Source organism: Vombatus ursinus, unplaced genomic scaffold (assembly GCF_900497805.2).
Source record: "Vombatus ursinus unplaced genomic scaffold, bare-nosed wombat genome assembly UNPS02008996.1, whole genome shotgun sequence".
Taxonomy (NCBI): Eukaryota; Metazoa; Chordata; class Mammalia; order Diprotodontia; family Vombatidae; genus Vombatus; species Vombatus ursinus.
Window position 1 is genome coordinate 2,052,472 of NW_020948774.1, and position 27,130 is coordinate 2,079,601.

Genomic DNA, 27,130 nt, shown 5'->3' on the forward strand with positions numbered 1-27,130 from the left:
CAGCTGCCAGGTCCCTCTGAAGGTCTTTGCTTCTTTTCTGAGGACTAATTAGGCTGTCGTTTGTTTGTTGCTCTAGGTGTTATTTTTTGGTTTTTATTGCACTTAACTTTTGACCTCCACACCAGCAGCTGCTGCAATAACTTTAAAAGTTGTTAAAGGGTGCTCTTGAAGAACTACAGTTTTTGCACATTTCCTTAGAATAATGCCCATTCTTAAAAATCACAGAATTAAAAACATCACAAAACAAAGTCTTGTATAGAATGAACTATAGTGTTCAATTGTCAGGGAACTAACCAAAAGTCAGGAAACCAGCTCAGTGAAATTGCACTGGTCAGGGTCAGAAGTTCTGAGTCAGCCTAGCATTAGTAGAACCATGCTTGGCTGAACATTGTCACAAAGTGAAACCATATAAAAATGATTGCTTGTCCCAAGTAATGCGCACACCGCAACAATTCACTGTAACATATCAGACTTATTAGTAGATGTGACACATCCACCAGAGAGAGTGTGAACTCCTTGAGGACAGGAATTGTGTTGCTTTTCATATTTTTTTATTGATGTGCACAAGAATATTGAGCAGTGTCTTGCATATAGTGATTAAGAAATGTTTATTGACTGAAGTTGAATTGAATTGGCCTCTTGGGCATGGGCCTAGAGGTGTTCCATCTTCTGTCTAGGCCACATTGTGGTAACCTCCTCTCTTCCTGTCTTTGATCTTTTCTTGTAGACGGAGCCCCACTTAGTGAGCTGTCCTGGTCCTCCTCTCTTGCTGTGGTGGCTGTTTCTTTCTCTGGACTTTTTACCTTCATCTTCCTCATGCTGGCTTGCCTGTGCTGTAAGAAGGGAAACATCGGGTTCAAGGTAAGGCATGGACTAGTCTTCATCCATGGAAGGGAGAGATGAGTTTTGTAGTGAGAGAGGAGCCTAAACCAGGTACCCTTGCCTGCCAGAGATACCGTTCACGTTAATTTGGAGGATTTCCAGGGGTGGGCCTGCCTTCTACCCAGCTTTGTATCCTCTTCCTTCTGTAAGAAGCCCAAAGAGGACAATATGATTTGGTAGGACTAGTTACCTGTTAGTGTTAGGAGGGTGAAGAGGATGAATGCCAGTCAATGGATAATGTCTTGAGCCCCATGCCTAGGATCATAGCCCCAGTGGCCCAGCACAAAGCCTTGGAGTAAACTCAGGCATCCTGGACCTCTTTGCCTTTCCCTAATTCTGGTGGTAGTTTTTTTTTTTTTCCTTTCTGGGTATGCTATCCACTGGCCACGTTTCGTGGCAGAGGTCTGTTATTGGCACATTCACCAAAAACCTCGTTGAAGAGAACTAACCCAGGATGTAGTCAGAGCAGGTCCAGACAGTTCTATCAGTGACTACAACTCCAGCTCTCGCCTCTGCCAGCTGACTTACTTTGGTAGAGGTGGGTGAGAGCTTGAATGGTGTGACAGGATCCGTCCACATTGCCAAGAATGTTCATGTAAAAGCCCGAGGTCACGCTGCTGACCTTGAGTTCAAGATACCCGTCTTTGAATCAAAGTGCCCATCTTTGCCTGTCAGAGGTAACAACAAAGAATTCACAGATACACACACACACACACACACACACACACTCACACACACACACACAGAGTGTCCTTGAGAGGAGATAGGGGACATGTCCTAATAGTGCCCAGCCCTTGCTGGTTCTGCTGCTGAGCATCTTCTCAGGATCACCTGAGAGCACTTGGGTGGCAATAGTCTTAGGTCTCCAGACCTCTCCCTTCTCTTCCCATCTTTGTGCCCATATCAATTTCCTATTGAAGCTGGTGGAGAATTTTGTGCCAATGATATTTTATAGGCTTTTAGTGATATTGATAATGATAACCATAATAATAGCACAGCTCCAGTGAATTACCTCTCTATGGAATCACTCATTTGGATCTACAACTCCTGGGGCAGCAGTATTATATGTAAAAACCATTTCTGATGGAATTTTAGAGATTTCTCCATTTCCTGCATTGATCTCTGTGCAAAATTAATAGAGGCAGTGCCCCATACTGTGATAAGTTTATGGTCTGCCTGTTGGAGGCATTGCTTGGTTTCTTGAGCCCTGTAGATTATAAGTCAGACATCAAAACTGCTTTTCACTTATAGTGCCTAATTCATCTCTAATAAATCACAGCATTGTGTAGAGAGAAAAGCCCTGATCTTGGTATCAGGAGACTGTATTGTAATCCCAGATCCATTGCTTTTTAGCCATATGGCCTTGGGCAAGTTACTTTTCTAAGGATCAGTTTCCTTACCCTTAAATGGGAATAGTATTATTTGCACTGCCTAATCCTTAGGTTTGTTGGGAGGTAATGAATGTGAAGGCATTTTGTCAACACTTTGCAAATGTGAGGAGTTATCTTTGTTAAATCTTAGGAGGTTTAAGGGCCTGGGAAACAGAACAAAAAGTCCTTGGAGCTGTGAACAATTCAATTCAGTAAACATTTATTAAGTGCCTACTAGGTGCCAGCACTGTGCTAAGTGCTGGGATACAAAAAGAAGCAAAAGACAGTCCCTGCCATAAAGGAGCTTACAATGTAATGGGGGAGACAACATGCAAACAAATATATATAAAGCAAGTTATATAGAGGATAAATAGAAAAAAAAAAAAAAAGAGGGAGGGCACTGGAATCAAGAAGGGTTAGGGAAGGCTTCCTACAGAAGGTGGGATTGTAGTTGGGGCTTAAAGGAAGTAGTTGGAATGTAGGAGGTTGAGCATTCCAGGCATGGGGGAAAGCCAGAGAAAATGCCCGACAGGGCATCTCTAGCACACACCCAGGACTCCTTTAGCTAAACCTTTAGATTCTGAAGCTCAGAATCAAAGTTGAAATTCCTGATTTAGAAGCACTTCTGATTCTGATGGTCTCTTTTGAACTGAGTTAGTCTAACTCACCGAGTTAATAGGATCAAATTACCATTTTCCAAAGGGAGTCTAGTAAACAGAATCCACAATACTAGTATTAATTATTATAAGAATTGGGAATACCTCTCATTTCCATGACAATTTTCCCTTTCAGAGGGCTCCTCCATGTGGTTATTTCATGAGGAATCCTCTCAGTCTTTCAAGGTAGAGAGGGCAGAAATCATTATCCTTACTTAGGTAGAAGACTACTTATGTTCCCACCTTTTTATAGGTGGGAAAACAGAGGTGAAGGGATTCCTCAGAGATGGAGGATGATAGAATAACTCAAAGGTGAAGGGACTTCCTAAAGTTACACAGCCATTGTGGGACTTGAGCCTCCACTGGTCTGAATGGACCAAACTGCTTCTGGCTGCTCTGCTTGGAAACAACAGAGAGGTGAAGTGATTTTCCCATGGTCACATAGCCATTATGGGACCAGCACCCATGGTCTGACAAGACTAAGCTACCCCTAGCTGCCCTCCCATTCCTTCCTTGTCCCTTCTGTTCTCTTTTCCAAGTCCTCCTGACCCCCTCCTACCCTTTCTTCACCCACCTCACTCCTCACCAAAGGACTCTGCCTGGCACAGAGCTGACACATCTCCCCACAGTAATGCTGGGTATTGCAGCAAGATGAAATGCTTTGGCCCCAGGCCACTCTCAAAGGGTGGGAGTCTCTGACCTCACAGGCACAGAATGTGCTGGAGAAAGTGATTCTCCCACAATCTTTGGGATTTCTGTGGAGATGTCTGGCAATAGGTTTGCAAAACCAGCTGCTATAGAGGGGAAAGAAGTAGAAAATGAGTGGGGAGTCAACCAAGGAGGGTGGGGGGGGGGCGGCTGGGTAATGCAATACAGTCCTGTCCTAGCTTTTTCCTAAACACTCCAGGAGAACAAAGTTCCATCTTGCCCTTCTCCTACCAGCCTTGACCCCTTCATCTCCCTGTTTAAGATGCTTCCCTCAGAAAATGCCAGATGGAGAACTGGCTTTGGGGTGTGGTTGCTTCCTAGAGAAGCTCCCTCCCAGACACCACTGGGATCCCCGCAAGCCAGCTCAGCTTCTTGAGCTTCTTCCTCTCACTCACTTCTGTAGGGCCGTGGGTGGACAGCACAACCTTGCTGGAACCGTCCATAGGAAGAGGGGGCAGTGATCATACTGTCCTATCTGATCACTGGTGTAGCCTGTAAGATTTGAGACTTCTCTCTGCAGCACTGCCAGGTAACTAGGTTTGTCAGGAAGTGGCCCTCCCACCTTCATCCCCCAGGATGGCCTCAGAGCACCATTCCTTCCAGGGCACAAGTTAGAATTCCTATTTCCTTGGGAAGTGGTTCACAAGAGCTCTCTCTGAGATGGAAAGGGGCTAGGCTGAGAGTGTGGCTTTGGATTTGAACTCAGTGGGTTTTTAAGTGGATTGAAAGTGCTTTTGGAAATCCCTTGGTAGAAGAGATGATTCTCTGGGAGAGGCAGGAGAGAAAGGATGTCGGGGGAATTTAGGTGATGTAAAAAATGAAAGATATCAATAACAATTCAATTTTTTTTTTAAAAAGTGCTCTTGAATGTCTTCTGCCCCTGTTGGTAGAAATTGAGTGCTAGGAATGGAGAGGAGAGTACATACTGTCTGTCATGATGGTTTCTGGGCCCTGCTATTTAACAGGCACTTTCCTTAGGAGCAGGTTGGTATTACTCCTTTTGCTTTGGGATCGCCCAACCTCAAGCTTTTATAGAACATCGAGGAACTCCCTGTAAAGGGGTGGGGTAAAGAAGGATTGCTAAATTGGCCGTCCCTGCCCAAGGGTAAAGGTCTAATCTTCATCTGGCAGATGGCTGCGGTAGGTGGCATGGGGCTGGGGAGCCCAAGGTGGGGGTGAGTCTGGTCTGCAACAAGACTTCCTTGTGGAACTAAAGTATACTCTCTCTCTATCCTTAGGGAGAGTTAAGGGTAGGGGACAGGAGGTGAGGAGTGAATGAATGTGAAGGAGCAAATTGATTTGCTAAAGATTTTACAAATGGAACTAAAGGAACTTTCCTCCATTAACCTGAGATGTCCAAGGGTTGGGTAGGATTGAGCTGGGTTTCTGGGGACTCCCAGTGGATATAGTTCACATCTCTTATTGGGCCACTATGACCCCCAAGGAATTAAGTGTGAAGAGGGAGGTAGCCCTGCCCCCCCCTTCCTTGTTGAAATGGGTGCAAAGATTTATTTGACTCATTCTACAACTCCATTGGAAGAGGAGAAAGGGAGCAGGAGTACTGGCAGTGCAAGCCATCCACATGGTTGGTGTGGGCACAGGAATACAGTCCTGTGAACTCTAGGAGCCTAGAGGTGTGCATGTGCCTGATATGCATGCTTATTCACCCGCATAGAGGTTGTTACATGTGTAGTAAAAGGCAGGTAAGGAAGGCAACCTCCCATTTTCTTTGTGGAGAATTACAGCGTGAAAGGTTAGATTGAATTCAGGAGGAAACTGCCTGGCCAAGGATTATTAGAAACCTCCTGGTAATGCTTAAGATTGTATGGTTGGCCTCTGTCCTTCCAGGCTAGTTGAAGGACCGTCCTAGGGAGAGGTGGGGAGTGAACAGATGACCTGCTGTTAGGTCATCTATGTCTATGCTGTTAGGTCAGATAGGTAGGCACTATAGGTGCTATGATCCCCATTTTACAAATGAGGAAACAGAGTCTCAGAGAAGTTAAGTGAGTTTCCTTCCTTTTGTTTCTGTGTCTCTTCCTCATGGAGAAAATGATATCTCTTTGAACACTAGACGTGCAACTCAGACTGGAACCCAGCTGAAAGGGAGTAGTCTTTGGTTTGGCTGCAGGAGGAAGAAAAGTGAAATTATTCATGTTTGGATCCCAGTGGCTGAAGAGTCGGGGGAGAGGGGTCTATGTTTGAATATTGAGCTTCAACCAGAGTCTCTTAACCTAAGGTCCATAGACCCCATTGTAAGAGGTTGAGGTTTGTGGATAGATTTCACGGGGTCTGGTTACTTGGGTGGGAAAAAACATACCTTTATTTCAATATAATTGTTTTCCTTTGTAACTGTATGTATTTTATTTATTTAAAAACATTATTCTAAGAAGGGACTCATGGGCTTCACCAGACTACCAAAGATTTCCATGGCACAAAAAAAGATAAGAACCCCTGGTTTAGACTAAGTTGATATGTTGAGGATTTCTCTGGAGGCTCAAGAAAAAAGTCCCTAGAGGGCTTGTTTGTTTAGTCATTTTCAATTGTGTCCAGTTCTTTGTGACCCCTTTTGGGGTTTTCTTTGGCAAAGATACTGGGGTGGTTTGCCACTTCCTTTCTCCAGCTCATTTTTACAGATGAGGAAACTGAGGCAAACAGGGTTAAGTGACTTGCCCAGGGTCACACAACTGCAGCTAGTAAGTATCTGAGGCCAGATTTGATCTCAAGATGAGTCCAGGCTCAGTATCCTATCTACTTGTGCCACCTAGCTGCTTAGAGGGATTAGTAGGACAGTGATAAATATAATCTCCACAGTACTTAACACCTTGAGGCTTATCAGATTTGACCTAAGGCTTCCCAGCCAGGGCCTAACACAGAATTTCTATCTACACAGTCACATGTTCTTTGTTAAGAGGCACTAGGATCAATATCACCAGCCTTACCTCTTCTCCCAACTATACCCACTGCTCTCCCCACCCCCCACCCCTGTCAGCTCTGGGACTCTCCCTGAAAAGCAGAGTACTCTGCCAGGGCAGTCTGACTCAACCTGTCTGCCTGCATAACTCTGCCCTCTCTAGCCAGAAGCATTTCCCTCCTCCCCAGCCCCACCTATCCACCAAGGTAGCTTCAGGCCACAGGATGGATGAGGCAGGGATACCCAGGAATGTGATTCAGGAGAATGGACTGATGTAGGAGATGGAGTCCATGCTGCTGCATTGAGTAATATTTTCTTTTTGTTCTTTTAAAACTTCCTTTAAAACAGAGGTTTTTAACTTGGGGTCTAAGCAACCCTTTTAAAAACAACCTTGATAATTATGTCTAATATAATAGGTTTTCTTTATAATCTTGTGCATTTTGTATATTTAAAACCATTATTCTGAGAAGGGGTACATAGGCTTTACCAGACTGCCAAAGGGGTCCATGGCCCCAAAAAAGTGAAGACCCTATGCTAAAAGTAGGGGCTTCTCTACTGTATTTAGAGCTGGTGTCTCTGAGGCAGAGGTATGAACTAGATGTGGACAAAGTGCAGTGCAGTGATCTGATGAGCGCTTCTCCCATTCATCCTCTGCCTCCCAAAGCAGACAGTCTGAGGACTGGGACCTGTGAGGACTTTGGGAAGTGTCTAGTGCCTGTGGCTTGGAGGGGAAGTTGAAAGGGTAAAATAATGGGATGGGGGAGGGAAAGTAGCAGGAGAGAGAGTGAGAGAAGTATGTGTGTATGGGGTGATGGTGGGTGGGGAGAGGAGAGACTGCAGAAAAAGTCTGGAAGAAGCTTTATTTGTCTTTCTGTTAGGGAAGGGCGATCCTGACCTCTTTGACCCTGACGATAGAGGCAGAACAAAGGGGAAGAAGAACTGGGGACTGGGATGACGTAACCCAGAGGGGCTTGCAGGGAGGGGTCAGCTGCAGGTGTGAGGAGCCTGCCAGTGGGTGGAGGGGAGGGAAGCTTTCTGTATGCAGTCAGTGGTCAGGACCATGGAGGGCACCTTTCAGAACAGCGGGGACACCCCCACCGCTTTTTTTTTTTAACTCACTGCCTATCTGTCCATCCCTCCATCCATCTGACTGACCCCTTGCAGGAGCCCCCAGGGAACCCTGGATCAGGATCCACGGCTCACGGGAGGTCTCCGTCTCCGCTTGCCCCCCACCAGGAGTTTGAGAATGCCGAGGGTGACGACTACACCACCGAGTTCTCCGTGCAGGGGTCTCCGGCCACGCAGAATGGCCCCGAGGTGTACATACTGCCCCTCACTGAGGTCTCACTCCCCATGGCCAAGCAGCCTGGGAGATCAGGTTAGTCTCATATGAAGAACCCGAAGTCAGCCCTGAAACTGGGGCCCTCTACTTCCCAGATACTTCAAGGACCACCTGTTTCCCCATTTCCTCACCCATCTTACCCTCACATTCTTATCCTGAGACTCGGAAAAGATTAGAGACTGTCCTCTGGACCATATTGAATTAAGAAAAATTATAGTATAGATAGGCTGAGGTCTTGTTGGAGACTTGCATGGGATCAACACACGCCGGCCCTAGGATCTTTATTATAAGGCCTACTTTGCCTGGCTGCCTTCCTATAAGTATGACTAGACCTGTTGGTGGCATTTCAATTTCTTAGGAAATTGGAATATATAGACTTTATTCTATATCATAGTAGTATACTGGGACTAAGGGTCAGATTGCACAAAGAAGGCTTTGGGTGGGCCTTGGGCCCTCCTGAGCAGTGGCAGAATTTGTTGATACAGGTGTCGTGCCCTGCTCTCCTGGAGCACGGTCCCTGGCCAACATGATCCCTATTTCTAAGAGGATGCATAAACTTGACAGCTTATGTTAGGTTAAGCACCCTCACCCCTAACCCTCAGAGGGTAAGCTCCTAAGGGTCCTAGAGTAGGAATGAATGACCTCAGACAGTAGGATCTCAGGGTGGTGTATATAGAGGTCTGCCTATTCCTGGATCCCTTTTCCTTGACAATAGTACTTTGAGGCAGGGCTTCAAAGCCTAATGGGGCCTGACCTATTGTTCTTGGACAATAAAACTTGGACTCAGTCAAAAGGTGCACCCAAGGACCTACAAGGCCACAGGTTCCCCACCCCTGATCTAGTCTAACCCATCATTTTACAAGTGAGGAAGCTGAGACCCAGAGAGTCAGTCTTTCAGTCCATCAACAAGCATTTATTAAGCATTTTCTATGTATCAGGCACCGTTCTAAGCACTGGGGATACAAAGAAAGGTAAAAACAAAAACCAACAAATAAAAAAATTCCTCCAAAGCACACTGTTCTCAAAGAGAAAACATTTCTAATGGGAAAGACGAATAAATGATTTTTCCAAGGTCGCATATGTAGTGAAATAATAGGGCTGAGATTTCAACCCAGGTCTTGATTCCAGATTCAGTGGTTTTGTCCTTATGCCATGCTGGTATGTAAAAGTCCTTCCCTTCTCTGGGGCTGTCCTTTCAAGAGAGGGAGAATGGACACTGAGAACCTGGGCAGTGCCAGCTTCTTCATCTTTTCTGGCACAGGCCACAAGTCTTTTCCAGTTGTGGAGTGTGAGAGGGAGGAGAGACATATAGCCTCCAGGTTCTTCTGCAAAGACTCCCCCCCCCCAGGGGAGCACTTAAGGTTTAGGGGAGATGGGTAGAAGATAGACCCTTCTGTGTCAACTCTGCCAGCCCTGGTGTCCATTGCCATATTCTAGTTAGAACTGAAAAAGACCCCTTCCCAGGGCCAGCCAGTTTCCCCCATGCCAACCAGGTGGCCAACTAAGAAAGATCCACATGTAACCAAGACTGAGAAGACACAGACCAGCCTTAACCTTGTGGCTTCCATGTGACAGGAGCTGATGTGAAGTTGCACATCTTGCAGAGGGGTGTTGGTTTTCCCGCTCTCTCTCTCCTTTGGCCCAGAGCCAGAGGTTATATCAGGAAAGAAGAAAAAACCCATCCCTTCCTAGAAGGGGCAGGCGTGGATGTTCAGCTGTTAAGGGAACAGAAGGAAAGAAAGTTTGGAGCTCAAGTCTGAACTACATTTTCTCTTATGTGTCCTCATCCCACCACCACCCCGGGAAGGTCCCTTTAGGATATTAGGGGGGGAGAGGGAGAGGAGAAGCAAGAATGTGTTGCCTTGCTATTGAGTGGCATTCACCCCAACTCTGTGCCATCCTGTGACCTCTGGACCGGGCAGACCAAGAGGCCTTGGAGATTCTGCAAGTCTTTTGGACTTCTGGAAAGAAGGCAGAACGATTCCTAGCTTATTTCTTCCCCTCCTCCCAAACTCCTACCCCACCCAATGGCTGTGGACATGAGCCCAGGCCAACCACGCAGCCCTGTTTGGCCATTGTGCTCGGACAGGGCAGCTCGTCCACACACACAGGCGCTTTTCTTGTGTTCTGTGAACCTCATGGGCTGTGGGGCCCATGAATCTGTCCTTTCAGTCTGAGAGGAGTGGGCGGGCCGGAAAGGGGGCTGGGGGCTTATTTCCAGCGGTGCTTTGTAATTTGGGGGGTGTGGTGGGGGGTAGGTGTGGGTGTAAGAACAAGGTACTTTTTCACTATTTCTTCTATCAGAAGGCTGGATTCTTCCACCACAATGGGAAAGGGGCCAGGGTTGGGGCTGGATAATACTCCCAGGACGGAAACTTGCCCTGACCAGGATCCTCTTTCTATAGGGGCTATCTGGCTCCTCCTTGCTGAATGCTGAGAGTTCCTGCAGGCACTGAACTGGTCCCCATTCTCACTCAATTTCCCTTTCCATAGGTACTGAGGAGATAGCCTTAAGTTGCCTCCCCTAGTTCTGTGAGGTCTCCAGTACCATCCTTGAGCCTCCAACCATAGTCCCAAGGCCTCTGACCACCTATAGGAGGTTGATCTAGTTTACTGCCTTCCCTGAATTGGGGGTAGGACTGTAAGACTTCAATAAACACCCCAGAATAGAGGTGGGATAGGGATTTCATAGTCAGAGAGGCCCCCTCCCCATAACCAAGGTTGTCTGAGGGTTGTATGATATTTGTGAAGTATGATATAGGAGCACAGTGTAGGGGTAAAAAAGAGAGATAGGCAGGTTTGCCTAAGTCATCTTCTACCCTCTGGACTTTGGGAGTGTAAACCTGCCAAGGGGGACATTCTGATCTCAGAGCTGAGCTGCCTCTTAGGGGTTCTGAGGGGCTCTATGTCAGGCAACTGTCGTCAGAGTGATAAGGAGACTGAGGGCAGATAATGTAGGCTCATCTCCCACTTGTTCTTCCTGAATTTAGGCCATGGGTTCTGAACTTGGATGGGGAAATTTTTTTTCATCATTATTTCCACCAGCCTCTAACTGAACTTGGGCATTTCCTTCAATTATGCATTAAAAAAGGGGTCCATAGATTTCGCCAGATGGCCAAAAGGTTAACTGTGCCCTAGGTCACAGTTTATGTGCCTCCTCAATCCCTCTCCCTAAGGGAAAAAAACAAGAACAAGGGTGACAAACTCCCCAAATCCTTGCCCACCCTCCCCTGACTCAGGCTTGGGTCCAAGTTATCTCTCTAGCACATAATGGGAACTTCTAGAAATTTCAGTTGTAATGCCCTTTACTCCATCACCCTGCCCCTCCCTTTGTCTACTTAGAGTTTCCAGGAAAATGATAAAAATGTCTAAAAGTCAAATGCTTGCCCATAAGAGAGCCATTTCCCATGCTAGGGAGCCCTGGGGCCCATCACTGAAAGAAGGCAAGACTGTGAACCCAAGGTCCTCCAGTACTTTTTAGGTATAACACCTGCCATTTGGGGAGCAGTCCTGAGCAGGCAGAGGGAGATGAGATCAGAGACTGAGAGTTAGAAGGGGGTCAAGGCCATTGAGTTCAGCTCCCATCACCAAAAAGAGATCAGTCGCTTTTCCAGAAGTCCCATGTCTGGTCTCCGAGAGATTTGAACTTACTCCAAAGCTCTATCCATGAAGGCATGTTGCCTCCCATATCTAATAATGATTGTAGTAATAGTAATACCTAGCACTTATATAGAGCTTTGAAGTTTGTAAAGCGCTTTCTATGTGTTAACTCATTTGATTCTCACAGTAATTCTGAGAGGGAAGGATTGTTATTGTCCCCATTTTTGCAGTTAGGGAAACTGAGGCAGAGAGAGCTTAATTAAGTGACTTCCAGGGTCACTAAGCTAAGTGGTTGAGCCACATAGCTGCTGCAGTCCAAGGTGACTCCTGACCACCCAACTCCATTCCACAGTCCTCCACCCTTGTCAGGTGGAAAATCTAAGGAGAGAGGAAGGAATTTGATCGCGGTTGATATCACCCTTACACTAGGACTCGGGCGCCTGACTCCCAGGTCTAATACTCTGACTCTTTACTTTATTTGCCCTCATCTTCAGGGAAGAGTCTTCCCCTTTGCCCTTTTTATAAAGTTCTCCAGGTGTGTCCTTCTCTCTCTCAGATTAAAAGCAAGAATGAGCTTTAGTGATAAGTATATTCGGACCTCTTGCCTTTCTATCCCAACTTGATTCAGAATTTCTTGAAAATCTTTTAGCAGTTGTGGAAATTCTAGGGCTGACAGGCCATTTAGGAGGGACTCCTTCTGATAAAGTTGGTTGGCCTGAAAGGGCAAGGTAGACAAGGGGCAGGTTTATGGACTCATTTTCTTTCTACTTCCTGCTATCTATCATTGATTGAGAGCTGGAAGGGCCCTTACAGGTCCCTGAGTAATCCCCCTCATTATAAAGATGAGGAAATTGAGGCCCAGAGAGTTTAAGTGTCTTGCAAAATCTCACATCGGCAGAACTGGAATGTGAACCCAGGTCCTCCTGCTATTTCCACTATACCAGACTGCCTCAGAGCAATAGAAGTCATTTTAGTTTTGTTCTCATTTCTAGGACTACACTATTTGTGATGAGCAGCCCAAATCTGGGAGTATGGAGATTAGATAGTCACGTCCTTTAAAAGCTGCCTTCCCTTGGTGGTCAGAAATGAGAAAAAAAAAAAGAGAAAAGGTGACCACATAAACTTGCCTGGCTTCAATGCTAGGAGAGCCAGGTCCAGGGTAAAAAAACACCATCAAAGCAACCTAGGTAATTCCCAACAATCAAGGCCTTGGAGAGTCTCAAAGGGCTTAATCAAACAGAGGAGGGCCCTGTATGCCTGCTTGACTTCAGAGGAGTCCACATTGGCACCCCGAGTTTCCCAAACAAAATTAGCAAATCTGGAGCAAAGGAGTGATAGGACCCTCTTAATCTGTTCCTCTTGTCCCAGAAAGCTTCTCCCAGAGCCTAGAGGCCTGTTCAATTCAGTTCTCACACCAGAGGCAGGAACATGTGGGAGAAGGTGGTGCTCAGGGATGTCTTGGGAAGATGAGAAGTTGGGATTTTAATTTTAATTTATAGTTGCACCCTTCTTCCCCTCTCACCCTGGTCCCTTTCCCCCATACTACAAAGCCCTGGGATGCCTCCCAGGTTTAAAAGGGGCTTCTGTGAATGGTTTCTAAGGTCTGGGGCCTGTAGGAAGAAGCAGCAGGCCCTAATCTCCCCATTAAATGGCAAGTGAAGAAATAGTATATTTCTCTCAGAGTCATAGAATGTCAGAACAGGAAAGGACCTTAGAAATTATCTAATCCAATCCATTTGTTTTACAGAGGAAGTCACTGAGGCAAAACAATTTGTCCACGATCATATGACTGAGTAGCTATCCAGATTTCTAGTGCTGGGCTTTTCTTCAACACATCATAGAGGGAGCCCCAAGATATAAAACTCTATGAAGTTTTCCCTTCATCTTTGTTCAAACGTCAGGGATTCAGTGATTCCAACCCCAACTCTCTTCTCATTTTTGGGATTTGGGTTCTTGGGTTCTAATTGGGGTAAAGGGCTTAGGAAAATGTCTCTTGAGTGCTCTTCAGTCTGATTCCTGAAGGGAAGATAAGTGCTGTCCACCCCACTCTCCTTTCTGGGGCCCAAGAAGAGGCCAGAGTATTTGCCTGAAATCTCCAATATCCCTCCTCCCCTCCAGTAAACAAGGGTGATGTGTGTGGGAACAGAATTCACAGGATGCCAGGAAGAGCTAGAGGGAGTCAGGGCAGATACCAGGGTCCAGCAACTGGCCCCTTCCCTCAGGATTGTGCCGGGTGCGGCCGCCACTGACCTCACCCAGGCCTGGTTTGGGGTGGGAGGGAGCCCAGAGGAGAATGGGGCCAGTGTGTCCCGTGTAGGGCTGTGCCAAGCAGTCCCCAACAATAGGCCTTTGGTGGGGCTGGAATGTCGCTGCAGTGATTGGGTTGGAGGGATGTCAAAGTGTTCCCCATCTTTCCCGCCCTCTGTCCTCCTACACTGGGGCGGGAGGGGGTGGGTGGGCAGCATCATCAGCAACTTGCCCAAACAACTCTGTCTGCCTGATGCTGCCCACTTAGTGGGCTCTGGACTTTGCCATCTTCTGCATTCAGTTGCTGGGCTCTTACCCTCTCTCTGATCCAGGCTACTCGCCCAACTGATGCCATGATGGGATACCCAGAATAGCTCCCTTGACTCTCCATCTCCCAGGCAGCTAGCTTTTTTAGAAGCTATTGCTGTCCCTTATCAGCAGGAGATGTCCATTGATCCTTAATGAACCTGGCCAGCCCCAGGATCACATTGGGAGCCTCCTAGACGTGGGCTGTCTTTCCTGGGGGACTCCCAGGCCCTCCTGGCTTTCTTGGGGCTCTCCTGAAGATACAAGGGTAACACCTGTTTTGGTGTCGTTCTTCTTGGACCTACGCACAATGGGACCCCCAGATTGAAGTCGAGTAGCCAAAATTAGATGGTTCTGGTTGAAGAGAAATTGAGGAGGTGGGAGGGAAACTACTGAACCTAGCCTGCTCTGTTACAGTTCAGCTGCTCAAGTCTACAGACCTGGGACGCTACAGCCTCCTGTACCTGAAGGAGATTGGCCATGGCTGGTTTGGGAAGGTGAGTTCCTTTGGTTCATGACTTTCTCTATCTTTTTCTTTTACCCCCTGCTCTGGCCCTCAGGACCCAATGTTTTCTAGAAGGAAGATGTAGTAACCTTAATGGTAGAGATTCGGGCATTTGACTTAGGATAGGGGTTAGATAATTCCTTAAGAACCCCATAGCATGCTTTGTCAAAGGATCTCAAAACATTTTCAGCCTATTTCCTCAGAGGTCCAGTACCTTCCCTCTAGATTTGGAGGTGAGAAAACAGGAAAGGGTGGGAGAATCTTACCCTAAGGTTCTGCAGTGAGTCAGTCGGCAGTGCAGCCCAGTTCCCTGCATGTCCACACACTAGGGCCTCTGTGCTGCCCCTAGTCCGAATTCTGACCCTGGGGATACTCAGCTTGGGGCCCCCTGAATTAGAGCTGCCCCTTACAGTGGGATCCTTAATACCCTGCTGTCTGTGCCTTTTACCCTTCTCTGGGGGACAGGTAGGTGGCCCCATCTTGCCAAGGCCCAAGAACCTGGCCTGGGCCTGGGACTACAGCTGGTGAAGGAGGTAATTCTGAGGGATGCAGGCGCTGGACTTTGCATAGGAGTCTCAGCACCGTGCGCCCCTGGCTCTCAGCTCTATCATTCAACTGCCTTTTCTTGCCTTCCTCTATTCCTCTTTGCCCCATAGACCTCAACTAAAATCTGTCTTCCCCACCCACCTTGCACTCCAGGGTTGAGAGGGGAATGCAGAAAAGTAGTTTGGGAAGGTGAGCTACCAATCCATTAGGGAGGGGTTGAAAGAAGAGTCCCCACCTGAAGTCCTATTGTGAAATGCATTGGAGTTCTCCCTAGAGTCCCTTGGTGGAGAGGACCCAGGGCAAAGCAAAGCTTGGTAGATGTTATGGTTTCAGGTAGGACAGGAGACAGAAAGAAGGCTTTCCTAGGAGGTCTGGGTAAGCTGAATAGGTGGCTACTCTACCAGGGGATCCATGTAAAAGAAGTCCCCAGACCTGGAGTGGGCCATCCCTTTTTACAGCCAGGACCTAGATGGTAGCTTCCAGCCAGACAGGGGTATTAACCAGAAGCCTGCTTGTGGGTAGGTAGGTAAGAAAGGAGCAGGGCAGTGGGTTCCCCGGGCTGCTGCTCTCTTTTACTCCGAGGCTTCTCTGCCCAGCAGGTGAGCCCCTCCTTCACGACAGGGCCAGTGTTAGGGGGACCTTTCAGTCAAGGGGTGGGAGGGGGTGTGGGTGGGTGACGACCCTGTTTCCTGCCCATGCAGGTATTCCTGGGTGAGGTCAATTCGGGCATCAGCAGCACCCAGGTGGTGGTAAAGGAGCTGAAGGTGAGCGCCAGTGTGCAGGACCAGATGCAGTTCCTCGAGGAGGCCCAGCCCTACCGGTAGGTGGAGGCAGCCGCACCCAGCTGGCAAGCCCCCTCGTTCACAACAAGGATGGTGTTGTGGGCTGTGCAGAGGGGGAGATGGTGGGGACCAGAACTGGGCTCAGAGCTGGCTTTGATCCTAGAAGAGAAAGGGAGTAGTGGTGGTATCAAAGCAGGGACCAGCGCCATCTGGTGGACAAAGAGAGTAATCTCAGGCCTGGCCTGAGAGTTGGGATGGGGCTTTTCCCTCCAGGCTGCCCCTCCCCCGCTGCAGTTGAGTCAATGTCTGCATGTGGGGACCTTGGTAACCTGAGGGCGCACAGTCTGGAGCACCCTTTCCCATTTGCTGCCCCAGTGGAGCTCATCCTTTCCCCACAGGGCTCTTCAGCACAGTAACCTGCTTCAGTGTCTGGCCCAGTGTGCAGAGGTGACACCGTACCTGCTAGTGATGGAGTTCTGTCCGCTGGTGAGTCAGGGGCTCGGGGCAGGGCGACGGGAGGAGGTCTTGTAGCTCCCTGCTCTGCCTCTCTTTCTCTAGGTCGGGGGCTCTTTACCTTTTTCATGGACCTCTTGGCAGTCTGGTGACGCCTGTGGACCCCTTCACAGAACAGTTTTTTTTTTTAAAAAACACAAAATAAAATACAGGGGAGTACAAAGAAAACCAATTCTATTCAAATACTGTTATTAGAAAAAAAAAATCAGTTCCCAGACCTCAGGTTAAGAACCATTGCTCTTTTTCTTGGGGTAAGACCCCCTCTTTGATCTTGTTCCTTGACTTGGGGCAGGACTAGGAACCACCAGATAAGACCAAAATGGTTGATGTCCAGTTCCACATGGGGGCTTAGTCCTGCAGATTCAGCTGGGGGACCAGTCCATCCTGGGACTTTCTTGGAGCAGATACTCCATTTACTGTATCTCTAAAAGGTCCAGAGAATTCTGGTTACATGGATTTGGATCTGTAAAACCAGCTAAAGTGATTTGAATCCTGAGAGGGCCTCACACCTGACCAGACATTCTCCATGATCATGATCAGTGGAAGCAGACCCACTGGGAAAGCTTGGGGTGGCACCAGTTGCAGCCTAAACCCTCCAACCCCAGCCAGAATTGCTCTGGCCATGCAGTGAGTGGCAGGGTTTCCCCACAGGTTCCTGGGAGCTTCTCTGTTATTGCTAGAGAATTTCTTTGGCCCTCTAACAAAACATCTGTGGTTTGGCTGCAGGAGATACCATCCCTCTTAAAGTACTCGAAGCCGTGTTTTAGTGATTTTCAGCCATGTGGGCCCTCCTCTCTCCTCATTATTTTTTAGTATCATAGCTTTGTAAATCAGAAGCAAACATTTACTATTTTATGAATGACTTATCAACTCAATTCACCTCCAACTGTTTATGCCAGCAACATAGGAACCAAAATTGATAGGATAGTCGTGTCCCCTGATTAAATTTGTATTTCTGAATATTGAATAGCAGATTAAATCTCTTCTAGTTTAACTTCAGTACAGGGCATTATCTGTATGCATATTGTCCACTTTGTAAAGTATCCACAGAAAAAGCTTAATCCAGAGGCAGCTGAGAGTCACAATAGATAAGACCTGAGCTCAAATCCAGCCTCACATTCCTACTCAATGACCTTAGGCAAGTTACTTAACCTGTCTCCCTCAGTAGCTCCATCTGTAAAATGGGGATTGTAATAGCACACCCAAGGATTATGGTGATGATCAAATAATATAATTTGCAAAGTGCTTTGCAAACCTTAAAGCATTAGCTATTATTATTATATAGCTCTTGATCTAGGCAGCTAGGTGTCACAGTGGATAGATGCCTAGCCTGAAGTCAGGAAGTCTCATCTTCCTGAGTTAAAATCTGGCCTCAGATATGTACTAGCTGTGTGACCCTGGGCAAGTCACATAACCCTGTTTGCCTCAGTTTCCTCACCTGTAAAATGAGCTGGAGAAGGAAATGGCAAACCGTTCCAATATTTTTGCTAAGAAAACCCCAAATGGGGTCACAAAGAGTTAGACAGTACCAAAATGACCAAACAACAATAAATTCTTGAACTATGACACCAAAGGGAGAAGGGGAAAAGTATTTCAGGCAGAGGGTAATGGAAGGGCCAAAAGTGTGCATGATATAATTGGTATATCATCTAGACCAAAGTGAAAAGTATGAATAAGACTTATAGGAAGTAAGGTCAGAGAAACAAGAAAGGTCTTGAAAGTTAGACTTGGGAGTTTAACCATTGTGAACAGTATTTCAGAAAAATAAGCAGACCAATGTGCAGAAGGAATTGAAGTGTTCAGAAATTAGAGGCAGGGAGAACAGGTGGAAAGCTATTACAGTAGTCTAAGCAAAAGACCTGGACCAAAGGCAGTGACAAGAGAGAGGAAAGGGAGAATCCCTAGTTTTTGGATTAGATACTGTTTGTACACACACTACTGTTCACTTCTACTACAATTTAAAAACAATTCTTGTTGGATTTTTTTTTGCTAAACTCTTGGGAAATCAGTAAAATCATATATGAAATTCTGTGACACACTTATAGGTAATAGGGAGTTGGACAAAGGCCTGTCCATTTTCTGCACGTAGCTGGAGAGGGTTTCTACTCCTTTCCATCCTAGGAATAAATCATCTCTGCTGCACCACAGGCTTCTTCAGTCTAGTGAGTTGCAACAAAAACTATTTTACCACAGGTTCATGGATATATTATCCAAGATTACTATGAACCATTATTAGTAGAAATTACCTATGTGATTGTAAGCTAAAGCAACTGATTTTTATGTGAAAATTTTTATATATATTTTTTAAATTACCTGTAAGACAACACCCATTCCTATTAAAAAAAAACCCACTAGAAAGCACAGGAATAAATGGAGCTTTCCTTAAAATGTTAAGTAGTATCTATCTAAAACCATCAGCAAGCATTATCTGTGATGAGGATAAAACTAGAAGCCTTCCCAATAAGATCAGGGTTGAAGCAAGGATGCCCATTATCACTACTATTATTCAGGAAATATTAGCTATAGCAATAAGAAAAAAAAAGAAATGGAAGGAATTAGAATAGGTAATGAGGAAACAAAACTATTGCTCTTTGCAGATGATATGGTGGTATACTTAAAGAATCCTAGAGGATCAACTCAAATTATATGTAAAAACAATTTTTAAACATTTTTTTAATTTTTGAGTTCCAAATTCTCTTCCTCTGTCCTATCCCCTCTCCGAGAGACAGCAGGAGATTAGATATAGATTATACATGTGCAGTCATATAAAACATATTCTTATATTGTTGTTCAGTCTTTTCAATCATGTTTGACTCTTTGCAACCCCATTTGGGGTTTTCTTGGCAAAGATACTTGAGTGATTTACTATTTCCTTCTCCAGTTCATTTTATAGATAAGGAAACTGAGACAAACAGGGTTAAGTGACTTGTTCAGAGTCACATGGCTAGTAAGTAAGTATCTGAGACGGGATTTGAACTCTGGAAGATGAATCTTCCTGACCCCAGGCCTGGCACTCTATCCACTGCGCCACCTAGCTGCCCCATTACCATATTAGCTATGTTGCAAAAGAAAACACAGAACCCCCCCCCAAAAAAACCCCAACCAAACAAGAAAAATAAAGAAAACATTTTTTTAAAAAAAGGTATGCTTCAATCTGTATTCAGACTCCATCTGTTCTTTCTCTGGAGATGGACAGCGTTTTTCATCATAAGTCCTTTGGAATTGTCTTGGATCGTGGTATTGCTGAGAATACCCAAGTCATTCACAGAAGCTGATTTTTACAGATTTTAACAAATATGCTGGATCTATCTAATCTTAACAAATACAGTATCTAAATGGGTGTCATCTTCTTTAAAGTAGTCACCGTCAGCCTTTACTCACTCATTTCCGAAATGCTGGCATTACTCAGTGCATTCTCAGAACCCTGGAGTCAGAAGACTTAGATCAAAATCCTGCTGACAGTTATTACTTACGCTACCTGGGGATAGTCACTTAACTTCCCTGGGCCTCAGTTTTCTCTTCTGTAAAATAAGAAGGTTGAACTAGGTGGCCTCAGAGGACTTTTCCATGACTGGGTCTCTGTGTTCCTATGATTTTCAGAGCAGATGTAATGAGTTACACAAGGAGCTCTGTCCCCCTGCTTCATAGTCTTGGATGCCAGGACTGGCTGGCCTTGGGTCCCAGAGATGTTAAGATTCTGAAATACTCAAACCTAGTATGTCACGGTCATGCCACAGGAACACGGTGCGTAATAGATTCTAAAACCAGGAGATTCATCTGAACTTGAAACTATCTTACTGTGATCTTTTAGTCTGAGATGCCTCAAATCAGATGCCCGGCCAGCCCATTTTCCATTTAGTTTAGTCTTATGTCTTGATCCCCCACAAAGTATAATAATAATAATAATAATAATGATGGTTGTTATTATTGTAAGCATTTATATAGAGCTTTACAAATATCTCATGTGAACCTCACAACTACTCTGTGAGGTAGGTGCTATTATTATCCTCCTTTTACAAATGAAGAAACTGAGGCCAAGCAAGGTTAAGTGAATTGCCCAGGGTCACATGGCTAGTATCTGAGGTGGAATTTTGAACTCAGGTCTTCCTGGTTCCAGGTCCAGGGCTCTAACCACCATGCCACATAGCTGCCTGTTTTCTTGCTTGACTTCCTTTCTTGGCCAAGATCCTTCCTCCAACTCAAGGAATTGTTTTGGTTTGTTTTTCCTCTTCTGGTCCCCAGCTCTTACTCTTGGTTTAGGCCTAGCCCTCTGCTCTGTTCTCCCTGCCTGTGTTATCGAAGGCTTTGTTCTGAGGTTTTTCTTCTTTGGAAGTAACTTTTTCTCCTAACTGCTTCCCACTTAAGCTGTCCCAGGATCCAGATTTTGTCTGTCTTAGAGGAACCAGAAGGGCATTTCTCGTTACCCCTTTAGCCCTTAGTAGCTTAGTGTATTGTACAATATTGTAACAATATTCTAATGTTGTCCTGGCCCAAAGGCAGCTTGTCAGGAGCTCTGTGCTCGCCCATGCTGGCTTGGCTAGCTGGGAATATAATTCTGGGGTCACTCTTTGGCAGGGAGACCTCAAGGGCTATCTGCGCAGCTGCCGGGTGGCAGAGTCCATGGTTCCGGATCCCCTGACTCTGCAGCGGATGGCTTGTGAGTTGGCATGTGGAGTCCTGCACTTACACAAGAACAACTATGTACACAGGTAAGCTGGAAACTGTTACCTTTCCATGGCTTTAGGTGAGGGGCTCACATTTCTAGGGCTGGTGGCGGCAGAAGTGGTAGAGGAGGGGAGGCAGGGGCATCAGAGTTCTATCCTGAGATAGTGGCTAGGTGAGCCTGCCTCTTCTTTCCTAGACTGGGGGGATTTGAATCTCCACTGTCTAACTAGAAAAGAGATTGGGGAACAAGGAACTACCCTCTGCCATTCATCTCCCCACCTGTGATGCCTGCCTTTCTCTGCCTTCCATTCCTTTCCAACACATTCTTTTCTTCCCTGCTCTATGGATTTGGGGAGAATTTGCCCTGGCTTTCACTAGGTCATACTTGATAGCCTGGGTCCGAGGTTCTTTGCCAAGCACAGGCTTCCCCTTCCCAGAGATTAGGTCCTCTGTGTTGGGTTAGTTTACCCCTTCTGGGATTTGTCTTCAGCCTGCTGAGAGAGCTGCTGGGTAGGAGCCACTGAGGTGAGATGTGCTGTTCTTTGTCTCCAGGACAGACTGGAGAAGGAACAAGGTGAAGAATGAAGGATTTAGGTTAGAGATAGGAAGGAAATTCCTACAGCACAAGTTATCCCCCCTTGGCTCCGGTGGGAAGCCGTGTGGATCCAGGTTCTCTAGGCCTTTAAAAGCAGGACTGAGTTCCATGTAGCTGGACACGTAGGAGGGGTTTTACCTCAAGGCTAAGAATCCTTTGAAGTCCCTAAAGTCAGCATTTAGAACTGAAGGGTGTCTAACAGAGTATTCTCCTTATTTTATAGATGAGGAAACAGGGCCAGAGGTGGGTAGTGACTTGCCCAGAGTCATACAAGGTAGTAAGTAATAGAGGCAGGATTTGAACCCAGGTCTTCTGACTCCAAATCCAGTGCTCTCTTCCACGATGCCATGCCCCTGCCTGCTTCCCTGCCCTGCCAGCTCGAAGATTCTCTGATTCTGATTCTTCCAGGATGCACGAGCGGCCATGGGGGCAGCCTCTCCCCCAAGCACCACTGCTCACCTTGGCCTTCCTCCCCAACAATATCCTGATGCTGAGTGAGCGGCACACAGAGACTCCAGCATCAGTGATTTTGTTGAAGAGGGTGGCTGCCAGCTTCTTCCCGACCTGCACTGCCCCCTCTCTCCTGAGGCCTGTCCTGGGAGCAGGAAGAGGAGTCCTGCTCTTGGATCCTGCCCCCACACTCAGGACATGCTGCTGCCTGGAACCCTGTAGCTTGCTTGGAGCATGGCGGCCTTGGAACGTCCCAGCTGGGAGCTGGCTCCACGCCCCTCTGCTCTCCCAACCGGCCACCAGCCCTGGACCCTTGCCCTTGAGCCATACGTCTCTTCTAGGTGCTCTAGTTTTGTCAGTGAAAAGCTCGGAGCCTCGGACCCAGACCACCATAGACATTCCTTTGTACACAAACTGATTTTGGCCAAGGGCACCGGGGGGAGCCCACCTCATTCTTAACAGTAATCTCAGCCTCCTCTCCCACAGGTTCTTTTCATAAGAGAGTAAACTGAATTTTAAATTCATTTATTTTCTTTCTTCCTTCCTTCCTTCCTTTCCATTTTGCTCAAATAAATGAACAGTGCCATGGCCTAAAGGCAGGCAGAGACCAGGTACAGCTGAGCAGGCCACAAGGCCTGAATAATGGGAATCAGTGGATGCTGAATGTTTCATTTGGCATTTGCTCTCTTCCTCCTCCCCTTTCTCCTCCTCCTTTTCCCCCCCTTCCTCTTCCTCCCCCCCTCCTCCTTCTCATTATCTTCTTCCTCTCCCCCCCTCCTCAAAATATCCTTTTCCCATTTTCTGCTGTGGAGCCATCTTGTATGTATTTTCAGGACAGCCTGAAAAAAAAACAAACCACTGATTGGGCTGCCCCAGAGCTAGGTCCCTGCTTCTGTTCCCTAGGGCATTGCTTCCCTATCCCACTTCTGGCTGTAGGCAGGGTGGTCTGCTGGAAATAGCCCTAGAGTCTGAAATCCCAGGTGCTGTTCCCAGCTCTGTCCTTGACTTGTTTTGTGACCTCACTAGGTGAGGGCTTAACCTCTTCATGCCTCATTTTTCCCATCTACAAAATGGAGATAGTTATCTTTGTTATCCCAGGGAAGTTGTAGGGGGATGGGGATATAAATGAGATATGTGCTCTAGAAAAAGAAAATACTGTGTAAATAGGAATTATTCTTCTTGTAGGGGGCACTCAGATTGCTGCTTTCTCTCTTCCCCCTCCCTCACCTCTCTAACCCTCGCTTCTGTCTTGGTTTCTTTTCTTTATATTGCTGGTTACTCAGCAAATTTGGGATGCTGTCAGAGATAAGGAGGAAGAGAGGGAGCATATGTATGAGGTAGAGGTGTTTGTGACCAGCACAAGGGAGGAAGTGGGTCCCATTGCTGGGACTGGGGCTCCTGCACCAACCAAAGGGAAAATCCTTCCTGGATACCAGGCATCTTTCAGGAGCCATAGCCTGGCCACAGGGCAGGCTGGGGATGGGAGCAGGGGAGGGAGATCTAAGCTAATGGCCCACCACATGATCAGCCATGGGGACAATTAATATTGGTTGTATTATTTTGCATTTAAATGTCTACATGAGAATGAAAAGTCACCCATGCTCTGTTCTCTCCTCTCCTCAATTCTGCTTTCTCCATCTTTTGTTATGAATGAAAATAATGATAATAATAATAGTAATAAAAATAGTATTTTAGTTAGTATTTGTATAATTCTTTAAGATTTATAAAGTACTGTACATATGTTATTTCATCTGATCCTCACAACAACCCTTTGCAGAAAGTAGTTTTATCTCCATTTTACAGATGAGAAAACTGAGGCTGAGAGGGACTTGCCCAGGATCCCACAGCTAGTAAATGTCTGAGGCAGGATTTAAATTCAGGTCTCCTGACTCCAGATTCAGCACTGTGACCCCTATACCACCTAGCGGCTTACATCTAAAGTCACTCTGTGTGTGAGGACAGCCTGGGAAAACTCCCAGTGGTGGAATTTCTTTTTGAGTACCAGCAAGCTGGTGCTGCTTCCAAAGATCCGGGCATCTCATATACATCTCAGTTCAGCAAACAAGCAATTAATGCCTCTCTTTTCCTTGCTGGGTGACCAGTTTTGCTTGTTTGGGAAACACCCTCGTGTGTTCCACATCACCCCCAGCTTCTTCAGCCCAGATTTGAGTCTGCCATTTGAGTCCTCATTTCCTGACTCCTGGTCTGACGCTGTCCCTCTCTCTCCCCAAATTTCCCTTATCTAGTGACCTAGCCTTGAGGAACTGCTTACTTACTGCAGACCTGACTGTGAAAATTGGGGACTACGGCCTATCTCACTGCAAGTACAAAGTAAGTCCATGTGGGTTTGGGGAGACACTAGGGTGCACCCCAGCCCCCTCCCCCATGCATACCCTTTAGCACTGTTTTATGATGATTCCCAATAGAATATTCAATGCATTGGGTCAGGCAGGATTCTCCCCCTTCCCTCAAGGTGGGTTGGGTCATGGGGCATGTGCGGGGGAGGAGGGCTGTGTTGCTTCCACATGGAGTTTGACATTCTCTCCTCGTGCTGACCGTGCATGCTTGGCAGGATGACTATTTTGTGACGGCCGACCAGCTGTGGGTGCCACTGCGCTGGATTGCCCCTGAACTCATTGACGAGGTGCACAGCAACCTCCTCGTCGTGGACCAGACCAAGGCCAGCAATGTCTGGTGAGGGGGGTGGAGGGAGGGGAGGGAGCACAGGGTGGCAATGGGAGCTGACCTCCTTCCCTCCAACCATAGGAACAATGGCTTCATACAGGACCTTAGGGAGCTCAGCAATACTAAACTGGGAGTCAAGAGACCTGGACCCCCTTTATGACCTTGTCACTTTGACACCTCTAGGCTTCGTTTTCCTCCACTGTAAAGCAATGAAGTTAAACTAGACGGTGTCATAGGTTCTTTGCAGCCAAATGTCCCCCTTTTCCATTCAGATTAGGAAAGAAAAAAGACAGGGCTGTCCTTTGACTGCTTGGGTTTGGGGTTTTCCTTTCCCTTCAAAATCCCACTCACACACATTTCTGTACTCTGGGATTGAACTGTGCAAGTACATTATCTTTGAAGAGGTTAGAAAGGAGACTCTACCTGCTACCATCATTACTTCCCCCTAGATTCCAAGGTACACCTTGTGTTCTTTTGCATGTGAATGTATCTGTCTGCACAAGTGTGTGTGTGTGTATATGTGTGTGCATGCGGGGGCAGTCTATGTACATAGTATATATTCATGCAAATATGTGATACCATTTGCAGTTAATATAGGTTATATGCATATTTTGACCAAAGACTAAGCAGATAGTAAGCATATTCTTAAAGTATAGTTCTGTTTTCACTTATATTTTCAAAGCTAGTTAGACATCTAAAAGTTAGACATCTTTTAAGAACATTCAGAAACGAATACAATGATCACTATGAACCAGTACAGGTTTGCTAAGAAGAAGTCATGCCTAGCTAACCCCATAGCCTTTTTTCAGACAGAGTTGCTAGTGTGGCAGCTCAGGGAAACACCATATATAAAAATAATGTAGCTTAATTTTAGCAAATCATTGCACAAAAGTCTCCTTGGCATCAATAGAACAAGCTGATAAAATACAGGCAAAATGAGCAGTTGGATACAATTGATTAGAGCTGTATATGAGATAACATATCAGTCAAGTAACACATATTTATTAAGTGGTGCTGGTCATAAAGAATGAAACAACCCCTGCTTGCAAGGAGCACAAATAAATGTGTAAATATATACAGAATAAATAAAAAGTGAATAAATATAGATACAGGGTAGTTTGGGAGGGAGGGCATTAACAATTGTGGGGTGGGTAACCAGGAACAGCTTCATGCAAAAAAATGGCTCTTGAATGGCAACCTAAAGAAAGAGAGGCAGGGGTGAGGAGGGAGGGCATTCCAGGCATGTGGGAAGGCATGGAGACAGGAGATGAAGCGTTGTGTGGGACAGAAAGAAGAGCAGTTTGGTTGAGTCAGCGAATACAGCAGGGGGAGTAATGTCCACTGAATCTGAAAAGAGAGTTTGGGATCAGGTGGCAAAAGGCTTTCAAAGCTAAACATAATTCTTTTCCTTGTTTATTTCCAGAGCATGGCTAATACCAAAAAAAAAAAAAAGTTAAATATAAGAGCTTATATTTTATCTTCAAGGCAATAAGAAGCCAGTGGAGTTGATTGAATATGGGAGTCACATGGTCACATCTACACCTAAGAAAAATGACTTTTGCAGCAGTGTGGGGGATGGGCTGGGAGTGGGGAGAGGCTTGAGGCCAGGAGACTGATGAGGAAGCTATAGGTGATGGAGGCAGGAGGTAATGAGGGCCTGACCTCAGGTGGAAGCTGGGGGAGGGGGGTATTCTGTAGGCATAAACTGCTGGGTAAATATGTTGTGTTTTAGATTGGTAGTTCCAAACTTTTGGGTCTTGGAAGTCCTTTACACTCTTAAATATTATTGAATACCTCCCCGGGACCTTTTGGTTATATGGATTATATATGTCAGTATTTGCCATATTTGAAATGAAAACATCTCAGTATTTTTATGAAAACAGTTTTGAATGAAATCAGAAATGAAAACATCTTAGTATTTGAAGAAATGAAAACATCTTATTTTATGAAAATAATTTCTAATTAAATTAGAAATGAAAACATCTTAGTATTTTTATGAAAATAGTTTGGAATTAAAGTAGAAATGAAAACATCTTAATATTTTTATGAAAATAGTTTTGACCTCATGGACCCCCTGAAAGCAGTTACTAGATCACCCTTTGAGAATTGCTGTTTTAGAATATGTGTCAACCTAGAAGGCTGTCATTAGTGAAGTGCCACAAGTCTCTGTTTTTAGTTCTATTCTGTTTAGAGCTTCTCTAATTATGGATGAAGAAATGATATTTAATAGTCATTAATGAAGATATTGAAAAGATGCTTATCAGACATAGAGATGACGCAAAGAAGGGAGACCAGCTAATATGAGAGATGACAGAATCAAGATTCAAAATTATTATCATCACCGATATTATCTCACTAGGCTTACAC

At 46.0% G+C, this 27,130-nt stretch overlaps 1 protein-coding gene across 4 annotated transcripts in view; it reads left to right on the forward strand.

The window, feature by feature from the left end:
* Nucleotides 1-27,130, forward strand: part of AATK (apoptosis associated tyrosine kinase) — a 227,692-nt gene that overhangs the window by 186,835 nt on the left and 13,727 nt on the right. For 2 of the 4 annotated variants that reach the window (XM_027850249.1, XM_027850251.1), the window contains exons 2-9: nucleotides 728-861; nucleotides 7,692-7,905; nucleotides 14,440-14,519; nucleotides 15,775-15,893; nucleotides 16,254-16,341; nucleotides 20,944-21,077; nucleotides 24,325-24,409; nucleotides 24,651-24,772. In XM_027850249.1, the coding sequence (XP_027706050.1) occupies nucleotides 728-861; nucleotides 7,692-7,905; nucleotides 14,440-14,519; nucleotides 15,775-15,893; nucleotides 16,254-16,341; nucleotides 20,944-21,077; nucleotides 24,325-24,409; nucleotides 24,651-24,772 (976 nt within the window). Of the gene's footprint in view, nucleotides 1-727; nucleotides 862-4,067; nucleotides 4,146-7,691; nucleotides 7,906-14,439; nucleotides 14,520-15,774; nucleotides 15,894-16,253; nucleotides 16,342-20,943; nucleotides 21,078-24,324; nucleotides 24,410-24,650; nucleotides 24,773-27,130 lie in introns of those variants that run through there. The other 2 variants (XM_027850250.1, XM_027850252.1) reach the window with 2 other exon arrangements.